The sequence below is a fragment of the Myotis nattereri genome, assembly GCF_964212035.1.
Source record: "Myotis nattereri genome assembly, chromosome: 3".
NCBI lineage: Eukaryota > Metazoa > Chordata > Mammalia > Chiroptera > Vespertilionidae > Myotis > Myotis nattereri.
In genome coordinates, this window is record NC_138077.1 from 204289478 (window position 1) to 204310651 (window position 21174).

At 40.7% G+C, this 21174-nt stretch overlaps 1 protein-coding gene across 3 annotated transcripts in view; it reads left to right on the forward strand.

Moving 5' to 3' along the window:
• The window catches only part of EIF4G3 (eukaryotic translation initiation factor 4 gamma 3), a 284695-nt gene extending 267288 nt beyond the window's left edge, over positions 1-17407 (forward strand). For all 3 annotated transcript variants that reach the window (XM_081086926.1, XM_081086927.1, XM_081086925.1), the window contains 5 exons: positions 2400-2498; positions 8193-8339; positions 9627-9711; positions 11390-11536; positions 16356-17407. In XM_081086926.1, coding sequence (XP_080943052.1) covers positions 2400-2498; positions 8193-8339; positions 9627-9711; positions 11390-11536; positions 16356-16537 — 660 coding nt within the window. In that variant the 3' untranslated portion in view covers positions 16538-17407. The remainder of the gene's footprint in view (positions 1-2399; positions 2499-8192; positions 8340-9626; positions 9712-11389; positions 11537-16355) is intronic.
• The last annotated feature ends 3767 nt before the right edge of the window (positions 17408-21174 follow it).

Here is a 21174-nt window from a genome sequence, read left to right on the forward strand (position 1 = left end):
GGGCACATGCCCTAGTTGTGGGCTCGATCCCCAGTAGGGGGCATGCAGGAGGCAGCCAATTAATGATTCTCTCTCATCATTGATGTTTCTCTCTTTCTCTTCCTCTCTGAAATCAGGAAAAAAATATATATACATATATATATTTTTTTTTAATGGCTGCATTATTTATACTTTCTAATGTATTTCAATGAAAATTCCTCTGCTTTCAGAGAAAGATGGGATTAATCATTAAGTGATTGATTTTTTTTCCCTGGACAGATGGCTGGTTAATTGGAGGGTTGTCCTGTACACCAAAAGGTTTCGGGGTTGATCCCTGGTCGGGGCATGTACTGGAGGCAACCGATCAGTTTCCCTCTCACATTTTCCCCCTAGCTCTTCCGTCCTCTCTCTCTAAAAACCAATGAGAACATATCCTTGGGTGATGATTTTAAAAATATGATTGATTTTATTTTTTTTTATCATGGGCTAGGTTATCTGATTACAAATAGGTGGTAAAATTGACTGCAGGATTGTAAATCTCTATCTTAAAGTTAAATTCATTTTCATTTAATAAATACTACACAATTCTCTGCAAAGGTCTATGTTAGGATCTCAATCCACAAAGAATTCTAAACCGTCAAGGAATTTATAAACTGGAAAGGGAGACAGATGAGTCTAAACCAATAGTTTCAAAAGAGTGTATCAGTGCACTGTTAGAGGTCTAATGGGTTTGGTTTGGGAAAGGGGTGTGGCACCACATAGGTGATGTAATGCCTGGGGTCCTATGTCAAAACAAAGTAAAACTCAAGCATGAAAATTCCAGAGTGATTTCTGACTTACTTAAACCAAAACTAAAAATATTGAGATGATAGTTCTCATCGTTTTATAGGCATTGATAAAAACAATTCAGTGTCTTATTTCTCCTTGTAAATCTAGAGAAGTCCTTCTGTATTACATTTGTGTAATAGTTATTCATAGACAGGTATACCAAATAACCTGGACTCTGGTTCTAGTTGCTTATCTATTTGTTATTAATACACTTTGCTTGCTGGCACTAAAGTTTTTATTGAACGCTAATTGCAGATCAAAAAGTCCCTTCTTCGCCGAAACCGGTTTGGCTCAGTGGATAGAGCGTCAGCCTGCGGACTGAAAGGTCCCAGGTTCGATTCCGGTCAAGGGCATGTACCTGGGTTGCGGGCATATCCCCAGTGGGAGATGTGCAGGAGGCAGCTGATCGATGTTTCTCTCTCATCGATGTTTCTAACTCTCTGTCTCTCTCCCTTCCTCTCTGTAAAAAATCAATAAAATATATTAAAAAAAAAAAAAAGTCCCTTCTTCTCTCCCATCTACTTGACTTAGTCCTTATTTAAAACTCAAAATTCTTGTTAACTTTTTTGTAAAAACTAAAATGAAATTCTCATAGAGCATAAAGTCTGCAATCAAACAGCTTCAAAACGTGATGTTTTCTTTTATTGCTATGCCTTTATGCAATCATCAGTTTTCTAGTTGATCATAGCTCTTCTCCATTTCTTGCGTTCAACCTGTGCTTTTCCCTTGAAATACTTCTCATACCTGGTTTGAGAGCAACAACTTTATTAGCCTTCTCACATTGGGCAGCATAATCATGATCTTCTAGGAAGAGGAGTACCAGTGAGATTGTTGAGTGGCTTTAATAGCAGATGCTTCTAGCACTATCTAGGAAAGAAAGTGTTGAATTTGTAAACTCTGTGTTTTAAACACTTTTTTAATTCCAAGTACCAGCTTGACAATCCCCACATTAATCATCCAGTAAAAAAAAAATGATTAAACCTTAAACAGCTAAATTTCAGTCATTCACCATTATATTTCTACTAGAGGCCCGGTGCACAATATTCGTGCATGGTGTGTCCCTCAGCCCAGCCTGCATCCTCTCCAATCTGGGACCCCTCTCACAATCGAGGACTGCTGGCTCCCAACCGCTCGCCTGCCTGCCTGCCTGCCTGATCACCCCCTAACCACTCCCCTGCCAGCCTGATTGATGCCTAACTGCTCCCCTGCCGGCCCAATTGCCCCTAACTACCCTCCCCTGCTGGCCTGGTCACCCCTAACTGCCTTCCCCTGCTGGCCTGGTCACCCCAACTGCCCTCCCCTGCAGGCCTGTTCACCCTCAACTGCCCTCCTCTGCCAGCCATCTTGTGGTGGCCATCTTTGTCCACATGGGGGCGGCCATCTTGTGTGTTGGAGTGATGGTCAATTTGCACATTACCCCTTTATTATATAGGACACTTTCAGACATCTGAGTTTCAATGCTTAGAGTCCTAAGAAATTAACTTCATATTAGCAAGGGAAAGTTTTGATTTTTTAGTCTTAACAGTTCTGCACTCTGTTTTTTTCTCTTGCCAATATAAAAGTAAATGGATTTTGACTTATCTCTGTTTCAGAGCCATAAGAAAGTGGGAGCCCTATGGAGGGAGGCTGACCTCAGCTGGAAGGACTTTTTACCAGAAGGGAAAGATGTACATAATTTTCTCTTGGAACAGGTAAGAACAAGACTTATTCCTTCCTGTTTGATAATACATATTTTCAGTACACAGTTGGGAATATGGAATATGTATATGTAGAGGACCAATTTAATTTATACATGGATTTTCAACTGCACAGGTGATTGGTTTTCCTCACCCCATGTTGTTCAAGGGTCAACCATAGTAAGTCTATTTTATCTTATTATTTTAAAAAATATTTTTATTGATTTCAGAGAGGAAGGGAGAGGGAGAGAGAGATAGAAACATCAATGATGAGAGAGAATCACTGATCAGCACCTCCTGCACGACCCCTACAGGGGATCAAGTCCACAACCCAGGCATGTACCCTTGACTAGAATTGAACCAAGGACCCTTTAGTCCACAGGCTGACACTCTGTCCACTGAGCCAAACCAGCTAGGATGTCCTACATAGTAAGTCTGTTTTATAAAGGAAATGAAGATAATTTCATTAACATTCTAGTCATTAAAATTAGATCAAAATAGGAGTTACTGGCTGCCTGTGGAGTTAATGAATTAAAGACATCAATGACCACACACAAGAAGGAATGTACTCCTTGTCTAAAAGTCATCAAACAGATAACTGCACCATCACCAGTCCCTGGGTAAGGGAGAGAAAGATATCTAGAGTTTCCACATTATAATATTAAAAATGTCTAGTTCTCAACAAAAAAAATTATAAAGCATACAGAGAAACAGGAAAATATGGCTCATTCACAGGGATAAAAAAAAAACTGACAGAAAGCATCCCTGAGGAAGCCCAAAACATTGTACATACCAGGCAAAGACTTTAACTGTTTTAAATATGCTCAAATTGCTGAAGAAAACCATGGAAAAAGAACTAAAGGAGAATGATGTATGAACAAGTTGGGAATATGGGTAAAATAGTAGAAATTATAAATAAGAACTAAACAAACTCTGGATCTGAAAAATTACAGTAGCTGAAGTAAAAATGAACTACAGTCATGCAACACTTAATGATATTTCAATCAAAGTCAGACCACATACATGATTTTGGTCCCATCCTATATAATAAAGAGCTAACATGCAAATGGCCATCACGCCCTCAGACCCTTACGCTAGAACTGCTCAGACACTCAACACTGGGGAGAGAGGAATGGGGACCAGCCAGGCTGCAGCCCACCCCGCGGTCCCGGGCGCCTGCGCCTGCGGCCTGGGAGAGGGACAAGCCGCCCACACCGTGGTACTGGGCACCTGCGGCTGCGGCCCAGGTGAAGCCACCTGCCCACAGTCCCTTGCGGCCGGCCAGAGGGTGGGAAGCCCGGGTCCTGGGTGCCTGCGACTGGCCAGAGGAGGGAATCCTGGGTCCCAGGTGCAGGGCAAGGCAGAGGCGTTTAGGGGTGATCAGGCCAGCAGGGGAGCAGTTAGGGGTGATCAGGCAGGTAAAGGAGCAGTTAGGGGCAATCAGGCAGGCGAGCGGTTAGGAGCTGGTAGTCCTGGATTGTGAGAGGCAGTCGGACATCGGGGGTTCCCAGATTGGAGAGGGTGCAGGCTGGGCACAAATTTCATGCACCAGGCCTCTAGTCTATATATATAAAAGTATAAGCGACTGTTAACCAGTCGACCAGTTGCTATGACACACACTGACCACCAGGGAGCAGACACTCAATGCAGGACCTGCCCCCTGGGGGTCAGTGCACTTCCACAGCCAACCTTCTGCAGTCCCTTCCCCTGTCTAGCAGGCTCCGGCCGACAGCTGCCCAGCCCTGATCAGGACTGGGCGAGACGGCCCCGATAGGCCCTGATCGCTGGCCAGGCCTAGGGACCCCATCTGTGCATGAATTTCGTGCACTGGGCCTCTAGTATACACTAATAAAAGAGAAACATGGTAATTGGCGTACGACTGCTACCCTTCCCATTGGCTAATCCCCCTGTCCCTCAAAGAGTAGGGCCGAGATATCCAAATTAACTGGCAGCCAAGATGTCTGCCGGCAGCCAGGCAGCTGATGCAAACAGGGAGGCTTGCTTGCTTCAGTGACGGAGAACTCCAGCGTTCCCCGCCTGACTTGCCGGCCTCTCAGCTGCAACTCTAAGCAACTCTGTTGCGAATAAAGAAGCTAAAAAAAAAACCAGAAACCTGCTTTACTCAGCGGAGCTTCAGCCAGCTGGACCGCAACATTGTATCAAATACAGACAGTAAACAAAGGCCAGAAACCTGTTTTTAGCAGCCGAGGCCTCAGAGCTAAAGCTGGCCCAGAATAAAAAAAAAAAAGAAAAGAAAAAAAGGAGCGGTTGGGAGCTTCAGTCCCAGCCTGAAAACAGCCCTCAGCCCCTCAGCCAGACTGGCCAGGCACCCCAGTGGAGACCCCCACCCTGAAGGGTGTGTGACCAGCTGTAAACAGCCATCATCCCCTCATCCAGGCTGGCCAGGCACCCCAGTGGGGACCCCCACCCTGATCCAGGACACCCTTCAGGGCAAACCAGCTGGCCCCCACCCATGCACCAGGCCTCTATTCTATATAGTAAAAGGGTAATATACCTCCCAGCACCGGGATCAGCAGAGCCGCAAGGCCTCCCGGCACCGGGATCAGCGTGACAGGGGCAGCGCCCAAACCCCCTGATCACCCTGCGGCTCTGTGTATGACAGGGGGCTGGGCCCCAACCCCCCCGCCCCCCACGGGCCCTGCTCTGTGTGTGACGGGGTAGAGCCATAACCTCCCCATTGGCCCTGCCCTGAGTATGAGAGTGGCGGCGCCCCAACCACCTGATCGGCCCTGCTCTGTGGGTGATAGAGGGCGGTGCCCCAACCCCCTGATCCGCCCTGCCCTGAGTGTGACAGGAGGCGGTGCCCCAACTCCCCTATCGGCCCTGCTCTGTGCATGACAGGGGGGAGCTCCCCAACCCCTGATTGACCCTGCTCTGTTCATGACAGGGTATGGAGCCCCAACCCCCCTGATGGGCCCTGCTCTGTGCGTGACAGGGGGTGGCACCGCAACCTCCCCATCGACCCTGCCTTGAGTGTGACGGGGCGGTGCCCCAACCCCCCAATTGGCCCTACCCTGAGCGTGACTGAGGGTGGCATCGCAACCTCCCAATCCGCCCTGCTCTGTGCATGACAGGGGAAGGCGCCCCAACTCCCCAATCGGCCCTGCTCTGAGCCCGACCATGGGCTGCACCTAGGGATTGGGCCTGCCCTCTGCCACCCGGGAGCAGGCCTAAGCCAGCAGGTCGTTATCTCCCGAGGGGTCCCAGACTGCGAGAGGGCACAGGCCGGTCTGAGGGACCCCCCTTCCCCCGAGTGCACAAATTTTTGTGCACCAGGCCTCTAGTATGATTATAATGGAGCTGAAAAATTCTGGTCAACTAGTGACACTGCAGCAGTCATTAAAGGGAAAACGTTGCAAAAATCAACAAGTTTGTGACTGAGATGACAAGCAGCTTTAACCTGGGTGTAGTTGATGACATTGAAGCACTCCTAGAGTGGCTCCCGAAGAATTAACTAATGAGGAGTTGTTGGTACTAGAATAGGAACACATAGCTGAAGAAGAGGCAAGAGAAAGGAAACTGCAGAAGAAAAAAAAGAACCTCCAAGAAAGTTCACCATGAAGGCTTTAGCAGAAGCATTTGCAGACCTCAACAAGCTCCTTGAAAAGTTTGACAACATGGACCCCAATACTAAAAGGTTTACATTGAATAAAGAGGAATGTGCATGGTGCATTATCTGCTTACAAACAAATCTATAATAAATTTTAAAAAAAGAGCCCTAGCCGGTTTTGCTCAGTGGATAGAGCGTTGACTGGTCCCAGGTTTGATTCCGGTCAAGGGCACACGCCCAGGTTGTGGGCTCAATCCCCAGTGTGGGGCATGCAGGAGGCAGCCAATCAATGATTCTCTCATCATGTTTCTTTCTCTCCCTTCCCCTTTCTCTCTGAAATCACTAAAAAATATATATTAAAAAATAATAATAAAGAAACCAAGCAAACCACCACAGACATTTCTAAAGAGTGACACCTCCTCAAGGAGAGCCTCAGTCAGCTCCTTCAGGAGATATTCCAGAAGAAGGCATTGCTGTCGTAGCTGATGACAGCTCCATCCATTCCTCTTCTTGCCCTTGGAGACCTTCCAGTGGGACAAAATGTGAGGGTGGAAAACAGTGATATTGATAATCCTGACCCAGTGTAGGCCTGGACTGATATGTTTGTGTTTTAGGTTTTAACAAGAAAAGAAAAAAATGTTAAAAGTAGAAAAAGATTAACAGATAATGATATAAAGAAAATACTTTTGTACAGCTATACAATATGTTTGTATTTTAAGCTAAGTGTTAATATAACAGAGTCAAAATGGCTAGTTTGTTTGTTTTTTAATGCTCACCTGAGGATATGTTTTTATTGGTCTCTAGAGAGAGAGGATAGAGGTGAGAGAGAGAAACATCAGTGTGAGAGATAAACATTGATCAGTGGCCTTCGTGTGTGCCCCAATCAGGAAGCGAATCCACAACCTTTTGGAGTATGGGATGATGCTCTAACCAACTGAGCCACCTGGTCAGGGCAAAAAAGTTTTTAAAAATTAATGTTTACGAAGTAAAAATGTTACAGTAAGCTAAGGTTTATTTATTATTGAAGAAAGAAAGATATTTTTGTAAGTTTAGTGTAGTCTAAGTATAGAATGTTTATAAAGTTTACAGTAATGTACAGTAAGTTGTAGACCTTCAAATTCACTCATTGACTCACCCAGAGCAACTTTTGGCCCCGCAAGCTCCATTCATAATAAGTACATATAAGTGGATCTATGCAATTCAAACCTATATTATTCAATGACAACTGTATTATACCTTTTCTATATTTATATATACTTAGATACAAAAATACCTACCACTGAGTTACAATTGCCTATCGTACAGTAGCATGCTGTACAACTTGGTAGCCTAGAAGCAGTTGGCTTTACCATATAGTCTAGGTGTGTAGTAGACTATACCATCTAGGTTTGTGTAAGGGCATTCTGTGATTGCATAGTGAAATTGCCTAATGACGCATTTCTCAGAATGTATCCCTGTTGTTAAGCAACACATTACTGTAAAGGGGTTCAACAACAGATTTGAGCAGGCAGAAGAAAAACTCAGCGAACTTGAAAATAGGGCAATTGAAATTGCTCAGTCAGGAGACACTGATTTAGACTAATCTACTCCCATGAAAATTCATCCTTAATTTTTGCAAAAGATACATTATTTTATTAATTGTTTTACTAATGAAGTTTCTGGTATTGTTCTATGAAACTGAATATCATTGAATTTTATAAATTAAAAAGTCCCTGTATCAATATATGTTACTATAGTTTAAATTTTTAAAATTATAACATATATTGGAAAATTAACTCACTAAACATATGAAAATGCTTTATAAGAAGAAATTGCTGCGTTTGAGGAGCAGAAAGAAAAATGAATTTTAAAAACTTAATGAAGCCCTACGGCCCTATGGGCTATGCTAAGAGCAAGACAAACCCATAATGATTGGAAGGTAAGCGTACGCAGAGAGATTGTTCTAGGGGTTTTGTTTGTTTGCTTGTTTATAAGTAGAATCAAAAATACACAGTAGAAAAAATTGGAGAAATATTCAGAAGGATAGTGCGGATCATTTTGATCCCGTGTAAAATAGAAGATACACCCATGACTTTGTTTCCTCTCAGGATGATAATAACACTGAATTATATCAATGTGTTTAACATTTTGTGTTTCAGAAGTTGGACTTTATAGAATCTGACAGTTCCTGTTCCTCCGAAGCACTTTCAAAGAAAGAACTCTCTGCTGAAGAGCTCTATAATCGACTTGAGAAGCTTATTATTGAGGAGAAAGCAAATGATGAGCAGATCTTTGACTGGGTAGAGGTATAATGACTGTGTCACCTTCCCTGGAAGCTCTGCCAGAAAGATTCCTGAGGGCTCTCCTTAATTCACATATCACCCTTTCCCTTCATGGGAGTTTTTAACTTCAGTGAAGTTTATTTTTATTCTTACATGTATTTGAATTTTAAACAGTAAGGCTGTTTTTCTATTTTTATAAAATTCATAGTCTTATAATGACAGCTTTAATTTTTCCTGGCCAATCATTTTTAGCCTGACCCTTTCAGGGGAAAATACTATACTGGGCTCCAGGGAACACGTCCATGCCATTCCCTTCCCTCTGTCCTTCATCCGACAGGCACGTATCCTCTCAACTCTAAGGGACCCCATGAGACTTGTAACCAGGGAAGCAATGGGCAGCAGCAGCTCAGTCCAGGCAAACCTCCTGAACTTGTCTCCAGGACCCTCTTTTCCCCTTTTTCTCTGGCTTCCCAGTGAGCCACGCAGCCCAGCCTCGACCCTCCTGTTGCTTTTTCTATGCCCTCCCTTGTTTCACTGCCCTAAGTATATTTTGTTGTGGTCAAATTCTTTCTTGCTTTTCTAAAAAAAAAAAAAGAAAGAAAGAAAGAAAATACCTGCCTAGGAGAAAATACCTGTCATTTTCTTTCGCTGCTCCTCTGGTTTAGGACAGTGTTTTATAGCAAGAAGATATTAAGAAAAATAAGATCTTAAGAGAAATAAACTAAGCAACAAATTGAGGGCCCATTTACTTAGCATATTTCAAAATACATTTTTTTGGCATCCTTAGAAAAGAGTAACAATTTTGTCACCACCACCTGAAGAATCTGTTTCAGGCAATACTTGAGATTTATCTCTAATTCAACATTAAAATTAAGGTAAAAAGCAGTGTTAGCACACCTAGAAAGAGTTGCACACTACTGAAAAAAGCAGTCTTTTACAATGTGCTGGTGGTATAGTTCTTTCAAATTTATAGTTTTGGGTAAATCATCTTAATATGGGTTATATTTTGAGGAAGAAAAATGTTTTTAAATCATTGCACTTCCAAACGTATATAGTACACAACACTGTATGATGGAATGAGCAGAGGTAGGCAGTGACACCCCTGAAAACTAAACACTGCTACTCAGAACATTTTCAGACAGAACTGGCAGTAGCCTAAGTATTTTCCAGTGAGTCAGAAGATTAATTTTTGCAAGAAGATTGAATGTGACCCCATCTGCCCTTAGTGCCAGATGGGACCTAGTTTAGGGGAAATAATTTCTCTGGTGTGTGAGGGTACCTTTAAACTGTTCCATTTACTTTTGATATCAGGCTAATCTAGATGAAAGCCAGATGAGTTCACCTACATTCCTTAGAGCTTTAATGACAGCCGTTTGTAAAGCAGCTATTATAATAGGTAAGTAACATTTCTAACGGCAAAGTTTAACGTCTGAAATCCCCACTATGTCAAATACTGGTGATTTGGGCCTGAGTTTATACTGTCTTTAACACTTGTCCTATATAGCTCAGTTTCTGTGCAGATGCATACCTTTCTGTCTACAGTGCCTGGCTGTCTCAAGCAGGGGGCAACTAGCTGCCTGCCTGCAAAGATCCCAGATATGAACAGCTTACTGCATGCCTTCGGTTGTTTTATACTGTGTTGCATGTGGCTTTTCTAATTCACACTCAAATTTATGAATTTACTTTTCATTTCCAACACTCAAAGCCTCCTCCTTCCTTTCAAGAGTTAAAATGAACAGGTTGAATATTCTTTTTTTTTTAATATATATATTTTTATTGATTTCAGAGAGGAAGGGAGAGGGGGAGAGAGAGAGAGAGAGGGAGAGAGAGGGAGAGAGAGAGACATCAGTGATGAGTGATGAGAATCATTGATTGGCTGCCTTCTGCACGCCCCCACTGTGGATCAAGCCTGCAACCCAGGTGTGTGCCCTGACCAGGAATCGAACCCTCACCTAGTTCATATGTCAGTGCTCAGCCACTAAGGCACACCGGCTATGCCAGGTTGAATATTCTTAACCTACTAACATCAACCAAGGACTAATCTCAACAGAAAAGCCATTTTATATAAATTCATATATGAGGAAAGAAATACCAGTTGCTGCTTCTGCTTTATGTTTACTTTATATAAGCCAATTTCATTGAATGTTGATGAATTTCATAGATGGATAGGATTAGGATTGGTAGAAACCCTAAATACTCCAAGCTGCCTGTAATATTTAACAGTATTTAACAAGATCATCCTGTTAGCCTTAGGTAGAAATCCACATTTCTATCACTGAAATAGGAAAACAAACTTCAACTCCAAAGTTTTTCAGAATTTTAGGTTTCTCTTTATCATTTTGGAAGATAGCTTCAGGATTCTAATTTAAGATTTCCTGTCAATTAATGTTTTTTCAATGTTAGTTTAACGAATAAACAACAAGCTAAATAGAAAGTCTTGATTAAAAATTTTTAAATAATTTCCATTATCTATGGAAATAAGACTTTGGCACTATAAAATCAGTTGGAAAATATATAAGGTGCTTTTAAAACCAATATTGTGTCCTTGTGCCAACTCACAGAGGAAATAAAACCTATGCTTCTTGGTTCTGGGGATGCGTTCCTCATCCTCAGCCCTTGTATTGTGCCTTCCCCCAAAAGGCCCAGGTCAGATATGTTGTCTGCCACTGTCACAGTTAGTCCTCCTCCTATAATTAATAATAAAGTGGTTCTAATTATTTTACACTTCTGAAAAGATTTACATGAACTGTCATTCTAATTTCCTTTCTAATGTTTCTAGTTTGCAAAGTCATAAAACCACTGTACCTGTTTCATTGTGATTAAAGAAAGAATTGGGTACACAACTGTTGAGGGAACCCAGCACTCAGAATACATCACCCCTCTATGTTCTTTTATTATTTTGGAAAGAATGTCCCATTAAGAATTTCAGAACATTTTGAATTTCAAAATATTTGCCTTGGACCTCCTTGCTTCCTCTTTTCTTATAGAGTCACATGTGTCTTAACGACTCAGGAATTGAAATGGCTGTGTGTTAATTCCTTAAATGTAATGTTTAGTTCTTCTATCACCTCTAGCTGACTGTTCCACCTTCCGAGTGGACACTGCTGTTATCAAGCAAAGAGTGCCGATCTTACTCAAGTACCTAGACTCGGATACAGAGAAGGAACTGCAAGCACTTTATGCACTACAAGCATCAATAGTCAAACTTGATCAACCTGCCAGTAAGTTTATGTCTTGCTACAATTAACCCAACCAGTGGTTGAGTTTTATCCAGGCCAAGATTTTAGTGATGGTATGATGGGTTTGAACAGGGATAATAGAGGAATTCCTGGTAACAAAACTCAGATAACCAACAATTTTAATGAACCTACATTTTTTATGTACTTGACTTTCGTGAGAAAATAATAACTAGTTTAAATTAGATATTTAATCCTCACTCTAGAGAGGTCTAATAAATTTTTCTGCAATGATGGAAATATATCTGTTTCTTTCATTGTGGCAATCATGAGCCACGTGTCGGTTAAGCACTTGAATGTGGCTATTGTGACTAAGTAACTAAATTTAAAAAAAATTTTTTTAATATATTTTTATGGATTTCAGAGAGGAAGGGAGAGGGAAAGGGAGAGAGAGGTAGAAACATCAATGATGAGAGAGAATCATTGACTGGCTGCGTCTGGGGATCGAGCCCCCAACCCGTGCATGTGCCCTTGACCAGAATTGAACCCTGGATCTTTCAGTCCGCAGGCTGACACTCTATCCACTGAGCCAAACTGACTAGGGCTTAAATTTTATATAAATGTAAATAGCCACTGTGGTTAGTGGCTACCCTATTAGACGATGCAGGTCTAGGACATCTCCATATTACCATGCGTTTTATATAAATTTCACTTTTTTTAAAAAGGGTCTTTTTTTAAAATATTTTCATTGAATTCAGAGAGGAAGAGAGAGGGAGAAATAGAAACATCAATGATGAGAGAATCACTGATTGGTTGCCTCCTGTACGCCCCCTACTGGGGATCAAGCCCACAACCTGGCATGTGCCCTTGACCAGAACTGAACCTGGGACCCTTCATTCCACTGAGCCAAGCTGGCTAGGGCAACATAGGTCTTAATAATGAAAGAGAATGATACGCTTCAGAATCCTCAGATTCCTGCAAAGTCATTAAGGCATTTTAGACTAGTTTTCAGTTAAGGGTTATGATTAATTCTGGCTAATCAGACAAATGAGGTAACCTGACAGCTAAGACTTGGTGATATTGGTAAGTTAATTGAATTGTATTAAAGCTTGAAAATTTAGTTGAAACTTGTGAAAGTAGATATTATGTGGCTATTTTAGAGATAAAGTAGATCTTTGGCACTTCCTTGGGTTATAGCTTTTGCAAAGTTTTCCTTCTTTGCTAGTGCTGATGAATCCCTCTAAGACAGAGATTTCAACTGGTGTGCCGAAAGAATTTTGTTGCTGTTAATCCTCACCCAAGGATATTTTTTTCATTGATTGGTAAAGAGAGTGAAAGGGAGAGAGAGATCGATTGGTTGCCTCCCGCACGGTGCCCTGACTGGGGCTGGGGATCGAACCTACAACCCAGTTACCCTTGACTGGGAATCGAACCCATGACCCTTTGGTGAGAGGGCCGGCGCTGTAACCACTGAGCAACCAGCCAGGGCAATGCAAGAATTTTGTGCAATATTCAATTCCTGATTATTTAGTCAGGGACACTGACCTCTTTCCCCTTAGATTGTCAAATTAAAAAATGACAACCGCCAACACAACAATAGCCATCGGGTGTGAATGAATCAAAATTATACCTTTTTTTTTTTGTCAAATCAGCAAAAAAATACTTTTTTGAGTGTACTACAGAATTTTTAGTAATTACTTTATGTGCGCCATAAGATGAAAAAGATTGAAAATCACTGTTCTAGGAGATAAAGGAGAAGATTGAAACAAATCATTCTCAGGGTATAACTGGAGAGACGTCTAAGTGTGAATAAGAGAATGAATCTCACTTTGTTTTCTCTCTCCAGACCTTTGAAAGGTTGTTTAACATATGGCTTCCTTTTCCTATTATAGGATGAGGACACTAACTTTTCAAGAAATGGTTATAAGTAGATGAAATTATCAACTTTAATAATCCCCAGAGAGATGTTTAATTCTAGACTTACCAATAACATAATCAGCCACTTGCTTCCATTTCCCCATAGACCAACTGGGGTTTAGAGAAAAAAGTGACTTCAATATTAGTTGGACTAATAAAATTCCAAAATAAATCTAAAGAAAAATTTTAATATAACTCATTCTAAACCTAATATTTAGTAGCAATTATTGCTTAGTCCATTGCATCCCTCCATTAATATGAATGATTAGCAAGCTAACTTTAAATGAATTTTTATTAATTAAATCTTTACTGTTCAGATTATTACATTTGTTCCTCTTCCTCCCCCCCCCCCCAATAACTCCCCTCCACCCAGTTCCCATCCCACCCTCCTCCCTCACTCCCCATCCACTGTCCTCATCCATAGGTGCACGATTGTTGTCCAGTCTCTTCCCGCATCCCCCTCACCCCTTTCCCCGCCAAGAATAGCCAGTCCACTCCCTTTCTATGCCCCTGATTCTATTATAATCACCAGTTCATTCTGTTCATCAGATTATTCACTTGATTTTCAGATTCACTTGTTGATAGATGTGTATTTGTTGTTCATAATTTGTATCTTTACCTTTTTCTTCTTCTTCCTCTTCTTAAAGGATACCTTTCAGCATTTCATATAATACTGGTTTGGTGGTAATGAACTCCTTTATCTTTTTCTTATCTGTGAAGCTCTTTATCTGACCTTCAATTCTTAATGATAGCTTTGCTGGATAAAGTAATCTTGGTTGTAGGTTCTTGGCATTCATCACTTTGAATATTTCTTGCCACTCCCTTCTGGCCTGCAAAGTTTCTGTTGAGAAATCAGCTGACATCCGTATCGGTACTCCCTTGTAGGTAACTGACTTTCTTTCTCTTGCTGCTTTTAAGCTTCTCTCTTTGTCTTTTGCTCTTGGCATTTTAATTATGATGTGTCTTGGTGTGGTCCTCTTTGGATTCCTTTGTTTTGGGTTCTCTGTGCTTCCTGGACTTGTAAGTTTATTTCTTTCACCAGGTAGGGGAAGTTCTCTGTCATTATTTCTTCAAATAGGTTTTCAATGGCTTGCTCTCTCTCCTTTTCTGGCACCCCTATAATTCGGATGTTGGTACACTTGAAGCTGTCCCAGAGGCTCCTTACACTATCTTTGTATTTTTGGATTCTTTTTTTATTTTGCTTTTCTGGTTGGGTGTTTTTTGCTTCTTCGTATTTCAAATTGTTGACTTGATTCTTGCAATCCTCTAGTCTGCTGTTGGGAGTCTGTATAATATTCTTTATTTCAGTCAGTGTATGCTTAATTTCTAGTTGGTCCTTTATCACAACCTCGAGGGTCACATTAGATTTCTTGTAGATCTCATTAAGTTTATCGGCAGTTTCTAGAAAATTCTTGAAAAACCTTGAAAGTGTGGTTTTGAACTCTATACCCAGTAGTTTGCTTTCCTCCATTTCTGTCATTTGTGTCCTTTTTCTTTGTCTCTGCATCTTTTATGCTTCCCTGTGTTGATAAAGTGGTTTTCTGTGCTGAGTGTCCTCTAGGGCCCAGTGGTTCAGCCTCCCCAATTACCTGAGGAGGACACTCTTGGTGCACCCCCTTGTGGTCTTTGTGCACAGTCTTGTTGTAGTTAAGCCTTGATTGTTGTAGTTATCACTGGGAGGAATTGACCTCCAGGCCAATTGGCTGTGAGAATCAGCTGTGTCTGCAGTGAGAGAACTGTGCTGGAGCACCCCTCTGGGACAAGACTTGCTTCAGTGGGGCTTTGGTGCTCACTGAGTCTGCCCCCTGAGTGTGTCCTTTATGGTTCCACGGAGCTGCAAACTCTTAAATGAATTTTAAATGCCTGCAAGGAAGGAATTTTTTTTCAAGAATATATAAAGACCCACTGTTGGATTTTATATCCTTACCAACTTTCTCCCTTTTTTGAATAATATAAATTGGGTTTCCATTGTGAGAGCAAAACAGAGAATTAATATTGACCAGATTATCTGAGCATTGAAAACAGTTGACAGATAAGAAAGTTTTTACCCAGGTTTTTCATGTAAATTATTACTTTTTATTTTGAAAATAATATTAGAAGGGGGGAAGTACATCCTGCCTTTTCCTCCCAAATATTGTAAAAATAATATATTGTTATTGTAAAATTTCAAATAATAGAGATGCATAAAATTAAGAAAAAATTTTTTTATGTTAATCCTCACCTAAGGTTATATTAGAGAGAGAACATTGATGTGAGAGAGAAACATCAATCAGTTGCCTCTCACACCCACCGCTACGTGGGATCGAGCCCTCAAACTAGTTATGTGCCCTGACCGGGAATTGAACCAGCGACCTTTCAGTGCACAGGACAGTGCTTCAACCAACTGAGCCACCCAGCCAGGGCTAAAAAAATTATTTTCTATTTAATTTTTAAAGTGTTTAAGTTGACAACTACATAATATTAAACAGCTCAGCCCTGGCTGGTCTGGCTCAGTGGATAGAGTCGGCCTATGGACTGAAGGGTCCCGGGTTTGATTCCGGTCGGGGGCACATCCCCGGGTTGTGGGCTCGATCCCTAATGTGGGGCATGCAGGAGGCAGCCCCTCAGTGATTCACTCTCATCATTGATGTTTCTGTCTCTCTCTCCCTCTCCCTTTCTGAAATCAATAAAAATATATTTAATTAAAAAAAACAGCTCAGCATTATCAGAAAATAGTTCAAATTGAACAAAACAGGAATAAGAAATAATTTAGACTGCTTACATCTTCTTTTCCTATTCTTTAGACAGTTGTTCTGCTATTTACACTATCAAGAGGGAGTATAATGAATTGTCATGAATGCTCTTTTCTTGGGGAATTAATGTGCATTCATTCATTACTTGGAAATACAATCTTTCCTTCACAACTACAGTGCCCCAAAACAGATGGTTTATTTTCACTTCCTTACAGATTTGCTACGGATGTTTTTTGACTGCCTGTATGACGAAGAGGTAATCTCCGAGGATGCCTTCTACAAATGGGAAAGCAGCAAGGACCCCGCAGAGCAGAATGGGAAGGGTGTGGCCCTCAAATCTGTCACAGCATTCTTCACGTGGCTCCGGGAAGCGGAAGAGGAATCGGAGGATAACTAAAACTTCAAATACACACAAAGAAACAAAAGAAACAATTTAAGTATTTTTTTAAAAAGTTTCACGTCTTCGCCAATCACAGTGCAGCAAGGCCAATTCTCGCAGAAACCCCCACGTGTGCACGAGTGGGAGAGGGGAAAGAGAAAAAAAGGTGATCATGGAGGAAAAAGGTACTGGAAAAAAGTAAACTTCATCCTGAGGGCGGGAGCACTAAAACCAAAATACATGTATTATTTATAGAAAATATTTTCTGTTATAATCTTTTCTTTTTAAACGAGGACTCATACTTTTAAAAAACACATCTGTTTAGCAAAAAAAAAAAAAAAGTTGAGTACTTTTAATTTATTTTAAGGACTGCAAATGCCAGTGTAATTTTTTAATTTGCAGTTTCTGTAAACAACTTGTATAATAGAAAAGCAGAGAAATAAATTTCCCTCCCCTTCAGACGCACCTCACGTTTGTTTTAATGCAGAGTAGTTAGTCCAGATTTAAGAAGGTTTGGGGTGAACAAGGTAAGAAAGATTTTTTTTTTAAATTTTAATTTTATTTTATTTTTTGGTATCAAATCTTTCTGCCTGCCTCTCAGCTTGCTTCAGAAAAAAAAAAAATCACAATAGTAATTGAAACATACATAACCTTGGAACAGAAGGAAATGCTGTGGACCAGAGAACTCCAAGAATTGTTTAAAAAAAAAAAAAAAAGTGCTACCCTTGGAAAAGTACTCTTAATACTTTTGAAATCTTTAGAGCAACTATAAGGCTTGTAAATACATAGAAAAAAATATTTAAAAAAAACAAAAAGAAATTGACTCAATACTATTTCTTTTCACTTTCAAAATATAAAGAACAAAATAAAGGCAAACATTGCAAGTTTAAAAGAAAGTAAACTGACTTCTCCTTTTGACAGCTGCTGCATGTGTGCCCATCTGGGAAGTGCTGTTTGTTGTCTAATCCAGATCACTCCTGGGAGAGGAGGTGGGGTGGGGGGGAGGACTGAGAGAGTGTGTGTCTACAGGTGGGAAATGCAAGTGATTTGGGTAAGGAGGGCATCTGTGGGAGAGCCCCTCTGGGAGTCCAGGGAAGTTTCTTTCCAACACCAACTAGAAATGCCTTCTGGGTGGGAGCAAACCTAAGGGCAATTTTTTAGTAACTACGTGTTCCACTATATGAATTGGGACTAGGAACACGGGGTCACTTTGAGACTTCCACTACTGATTTTTAAATCATCAATTGCCTCCAGAGATGTCTTCTAAAGAACGAAAGAAACCAAAGCTAAATTACACTTTTAAAAAAGTGGGCATGGGTTTTAAAAACAAACCAATACCATGTGTGAAAATCACATTGTTCCCCAACTTCATCTTCACTCAAGCCATTCTGGTGAGTATAAAACCCAACTGTGGTTTGGGCTTCTCTTTCTCCTACAGATATTGCGTGCTGTGCTTTTTGTTTGTTTTTTGTTTATTTTCTTCTTTCATGAAGCTGTAGTCTGTGTAGATGGTTTTCCATCTCCATTGTTTATAGGCCATCACTCTACAAAAAGTATTTATGAAGAAAGACAGGCTGCTCCCAAATAAACAGTCTCTGTATTTTGTATCTGGATAACCAAAGAGTTCTTCTGGCTTTCATCTCTGAAGAAATATTCATATTAAGAGACTTGGCAAGATTTGTGAAGCACAAGAACAAAATTTTCCATAGCAATAACACATTTTCTTCAGAGTATAGTTGAACACAATACAGGATTCCCACTACATGAGCCCACAGAGCCCATTCCTCAGTCACAGAAACCTGTTCTCAAAGAACCAAGCACTAAAAGTCTTGTGGCAGCATCTGTCATGAAACATGGGTCCTGAGAAGCCATTTGGGGTCTGGCTGCGGGCTCTTCCTGGGATTCCTCAGTTGGAAGAAGCAACCTGGTTCTCTGGTATACTGAGCAGTAACAGCTGCCAGGTTCGAAGTGCACAGGGTTCCAATCCAGGAATCTCTTAAGTGATGTAGGTTTTTAGGTGTTGGCAGCACTCGCAAGAGGTGAAGGGTAGGGAGTTTGGGGAAAGCAGGGAGGTGACTGCCTCCTGGAAATCAGTGGCTTTTGTTTGCAGGGGTCTGGCCAGGAAGCACTTTCAGGTGGTAGTAATTGCCTGGTCATCAGTATATTTATTGATTTCAGAGAGGAAGGGAGAGGGAGAAAGAGATAGAAACATCAATGATGAGAGAGAATCATTGATCAGCTGCCTCCTGCATGCCCCACACTGAGGATCGATCCCACAACCCAGGCATGTGCCCTCACTGGGAATCAAACTGACCTCCTGATTCACAATGCCCAGCCATGAGCCACATTGACCAGGTTTCATCAGTATTTTAGATGCAGACATTCATAAGGAATGGAGGAGAAAAGATAATATTTTTAGGAAAAAAAAATCCCAGGGTTGAAAAAAGATTCAGAAATAAATACCTATAGTACAATAACAGAAATAATGTTTAAAATATCAGCTATTGCATGAAGTGTAATGACACTACAAACTTACTGCTGGCTATCTTTTTGCTTCATACATGGAATGTTAGAATTACATTATCAACTACTAACATCAACTGTTAATATCAACTGTACTGCAAAATGTGTCATGGTTCTTACCCTCTTCACAGTCATCTTGGGTTATGGCTTTGGGGTAGAAAACAGGGTTTGGGTGGTTTTGGCTTAAAGTAATAGGTGACATGGCCGCATTGACATGCCTGTACTTCAAGCTATCACAAAAGCTTTCACCCATTGGAACTTTGAGAACAGGTTCATTAATTAAGGTTTAGTCCATTAATTCAGATGCTTTGCTTTATGCCTGTATTCAAACCAATTAACTTACAGCTATTCAGTAAGTTACATGAGAGTTTTTCCTTTTCTAGCAAAAGAACATGATGCCAGTTTTTAAAATAAACTCATCTGAGATTCTTGCATAGACCAGTAAGCCAGTTCGCAGCTGCATCATGAACTTAGTTTATTCATTAAATATTTACTGAGCATCTAGTCTGTCCTAAGTGCAGGGAATGTAACTGAACAAACCATCTCTGCGTTCAAAGCTCAGATTCTTCATGCAGAAAACAACCAGAGGTTCACACGCTACCTCAGCATCCTGTCCCAGTGAGTGTGTCCCTTGTTACTCCAATAGATCTTTCATCTTTCATTTTTTGTTTTATGTTTATATTTCAAAATGTATTCTAGATTATTTGCAGCAATTAAATCTCTCCAAACAGGTTATCATTCTGGGGATTTTGATACATATTTTTTGTTTCAAACGGCTCCATTCAAATCAAGAGAATTCTAAGGTAGAAAAAAATAGTCTTTGACTTTTGGACCAGATTCTGTGTTTTTATTATTCAAGTTTTGTTCTTAAAAAAAAAAAAAAGTATAGGGATTCATGTTTTCTATTTTGACCATGCCATTGCCACTTACATGCTCCTGCAGTCCCCATTTTGTAGAGTGGAACATTTTGCATTTTCTCTTTGTTTGCATTGCTTTTTTCTTATTGGGATAAAACTCACATAAAATTCATCCTTGTAGAGTGAATTTTAGTATATTCACCGTTGTGCAGCTATCACCACTATCTAATTTCAGAACATTTTTATCATGCCAAAAAGAAAACCCATACCCTTGAGCAGTCTGTTGTCATTCTCCACTTCTCAGCCTCCTGGGAACCACTAATCCACTTTTTGTTTCCATGAATCTGTGTAAATGAAATCATACATTGCATTGCTTTTTGTTTTGACCTCCAATATTTAGCAAATGATCAAACCCCACATATTCTCAACATCAAGGACCTGAAAGATGGGGTAGACCCTGATTTTCTGTCTTTAATTTTTGTTCTTCAAATGTAACTTCTTTTGATATAATGGCAATATGTTTGCAACCATCAACTAATTCTGAACACGTTCCTGAGAATTGGTGTGTTTTTTTCTTTGTCACCTCGTGGACTTGATGTATATGACCTGGGGTGTCTGACATTCTAGCACTGGTATATAGGGTATGGTCATTTTGACCTCTCATTTATTGCTACCTGAGTAGTCTTCCTTGGGAATAGAATCCCTGCGTTAATTAGGCCACTAGAGTGTACCCTAGAAAAGTTCAGATGTCGTTTGACTTGGAGTCTGAGGTTGTATATGACCTTTTCATTGAGGCACTTTTGGACATAGTATTTATTGTGTAGCTTGAGGCAGCCTACTTGTCATGAGAGTAAAATTGCTCAGTAAAGAATATAATGCCCTTGCCCTGGCCGGTTTGGCTCAGTGGATAGAGTGTCGGCCTGCGGACTGAAGGGTCCCGGGTTCGAGTCTGGTCAAGGGCATGTACCTTGGCTGTGGGCACATCCCCAGTGGGGAATGTGCAGGAGGCAGCTGATCGAAGTTTCTCTCTCATCGATGTTTCTGACTCTCTATCCCTCTCCCTTCCTCTCTGTAAAAAAATCAATAAAATATATTTTACAAAATTTTTAAAAAAAGAATGCCCAATGAAAAATTTTTTTTTAAATGCCTTGAGACAGAACCTCTACCACTGGTTAGTCCCAGTTCACTAGTCTTAAAGATCACCTTTCCTATTCAAGAAGCGTGAGTTGTAGATCTCCATATCTTTCAGTAGTTTAGGGAGAAATATTCTTATGT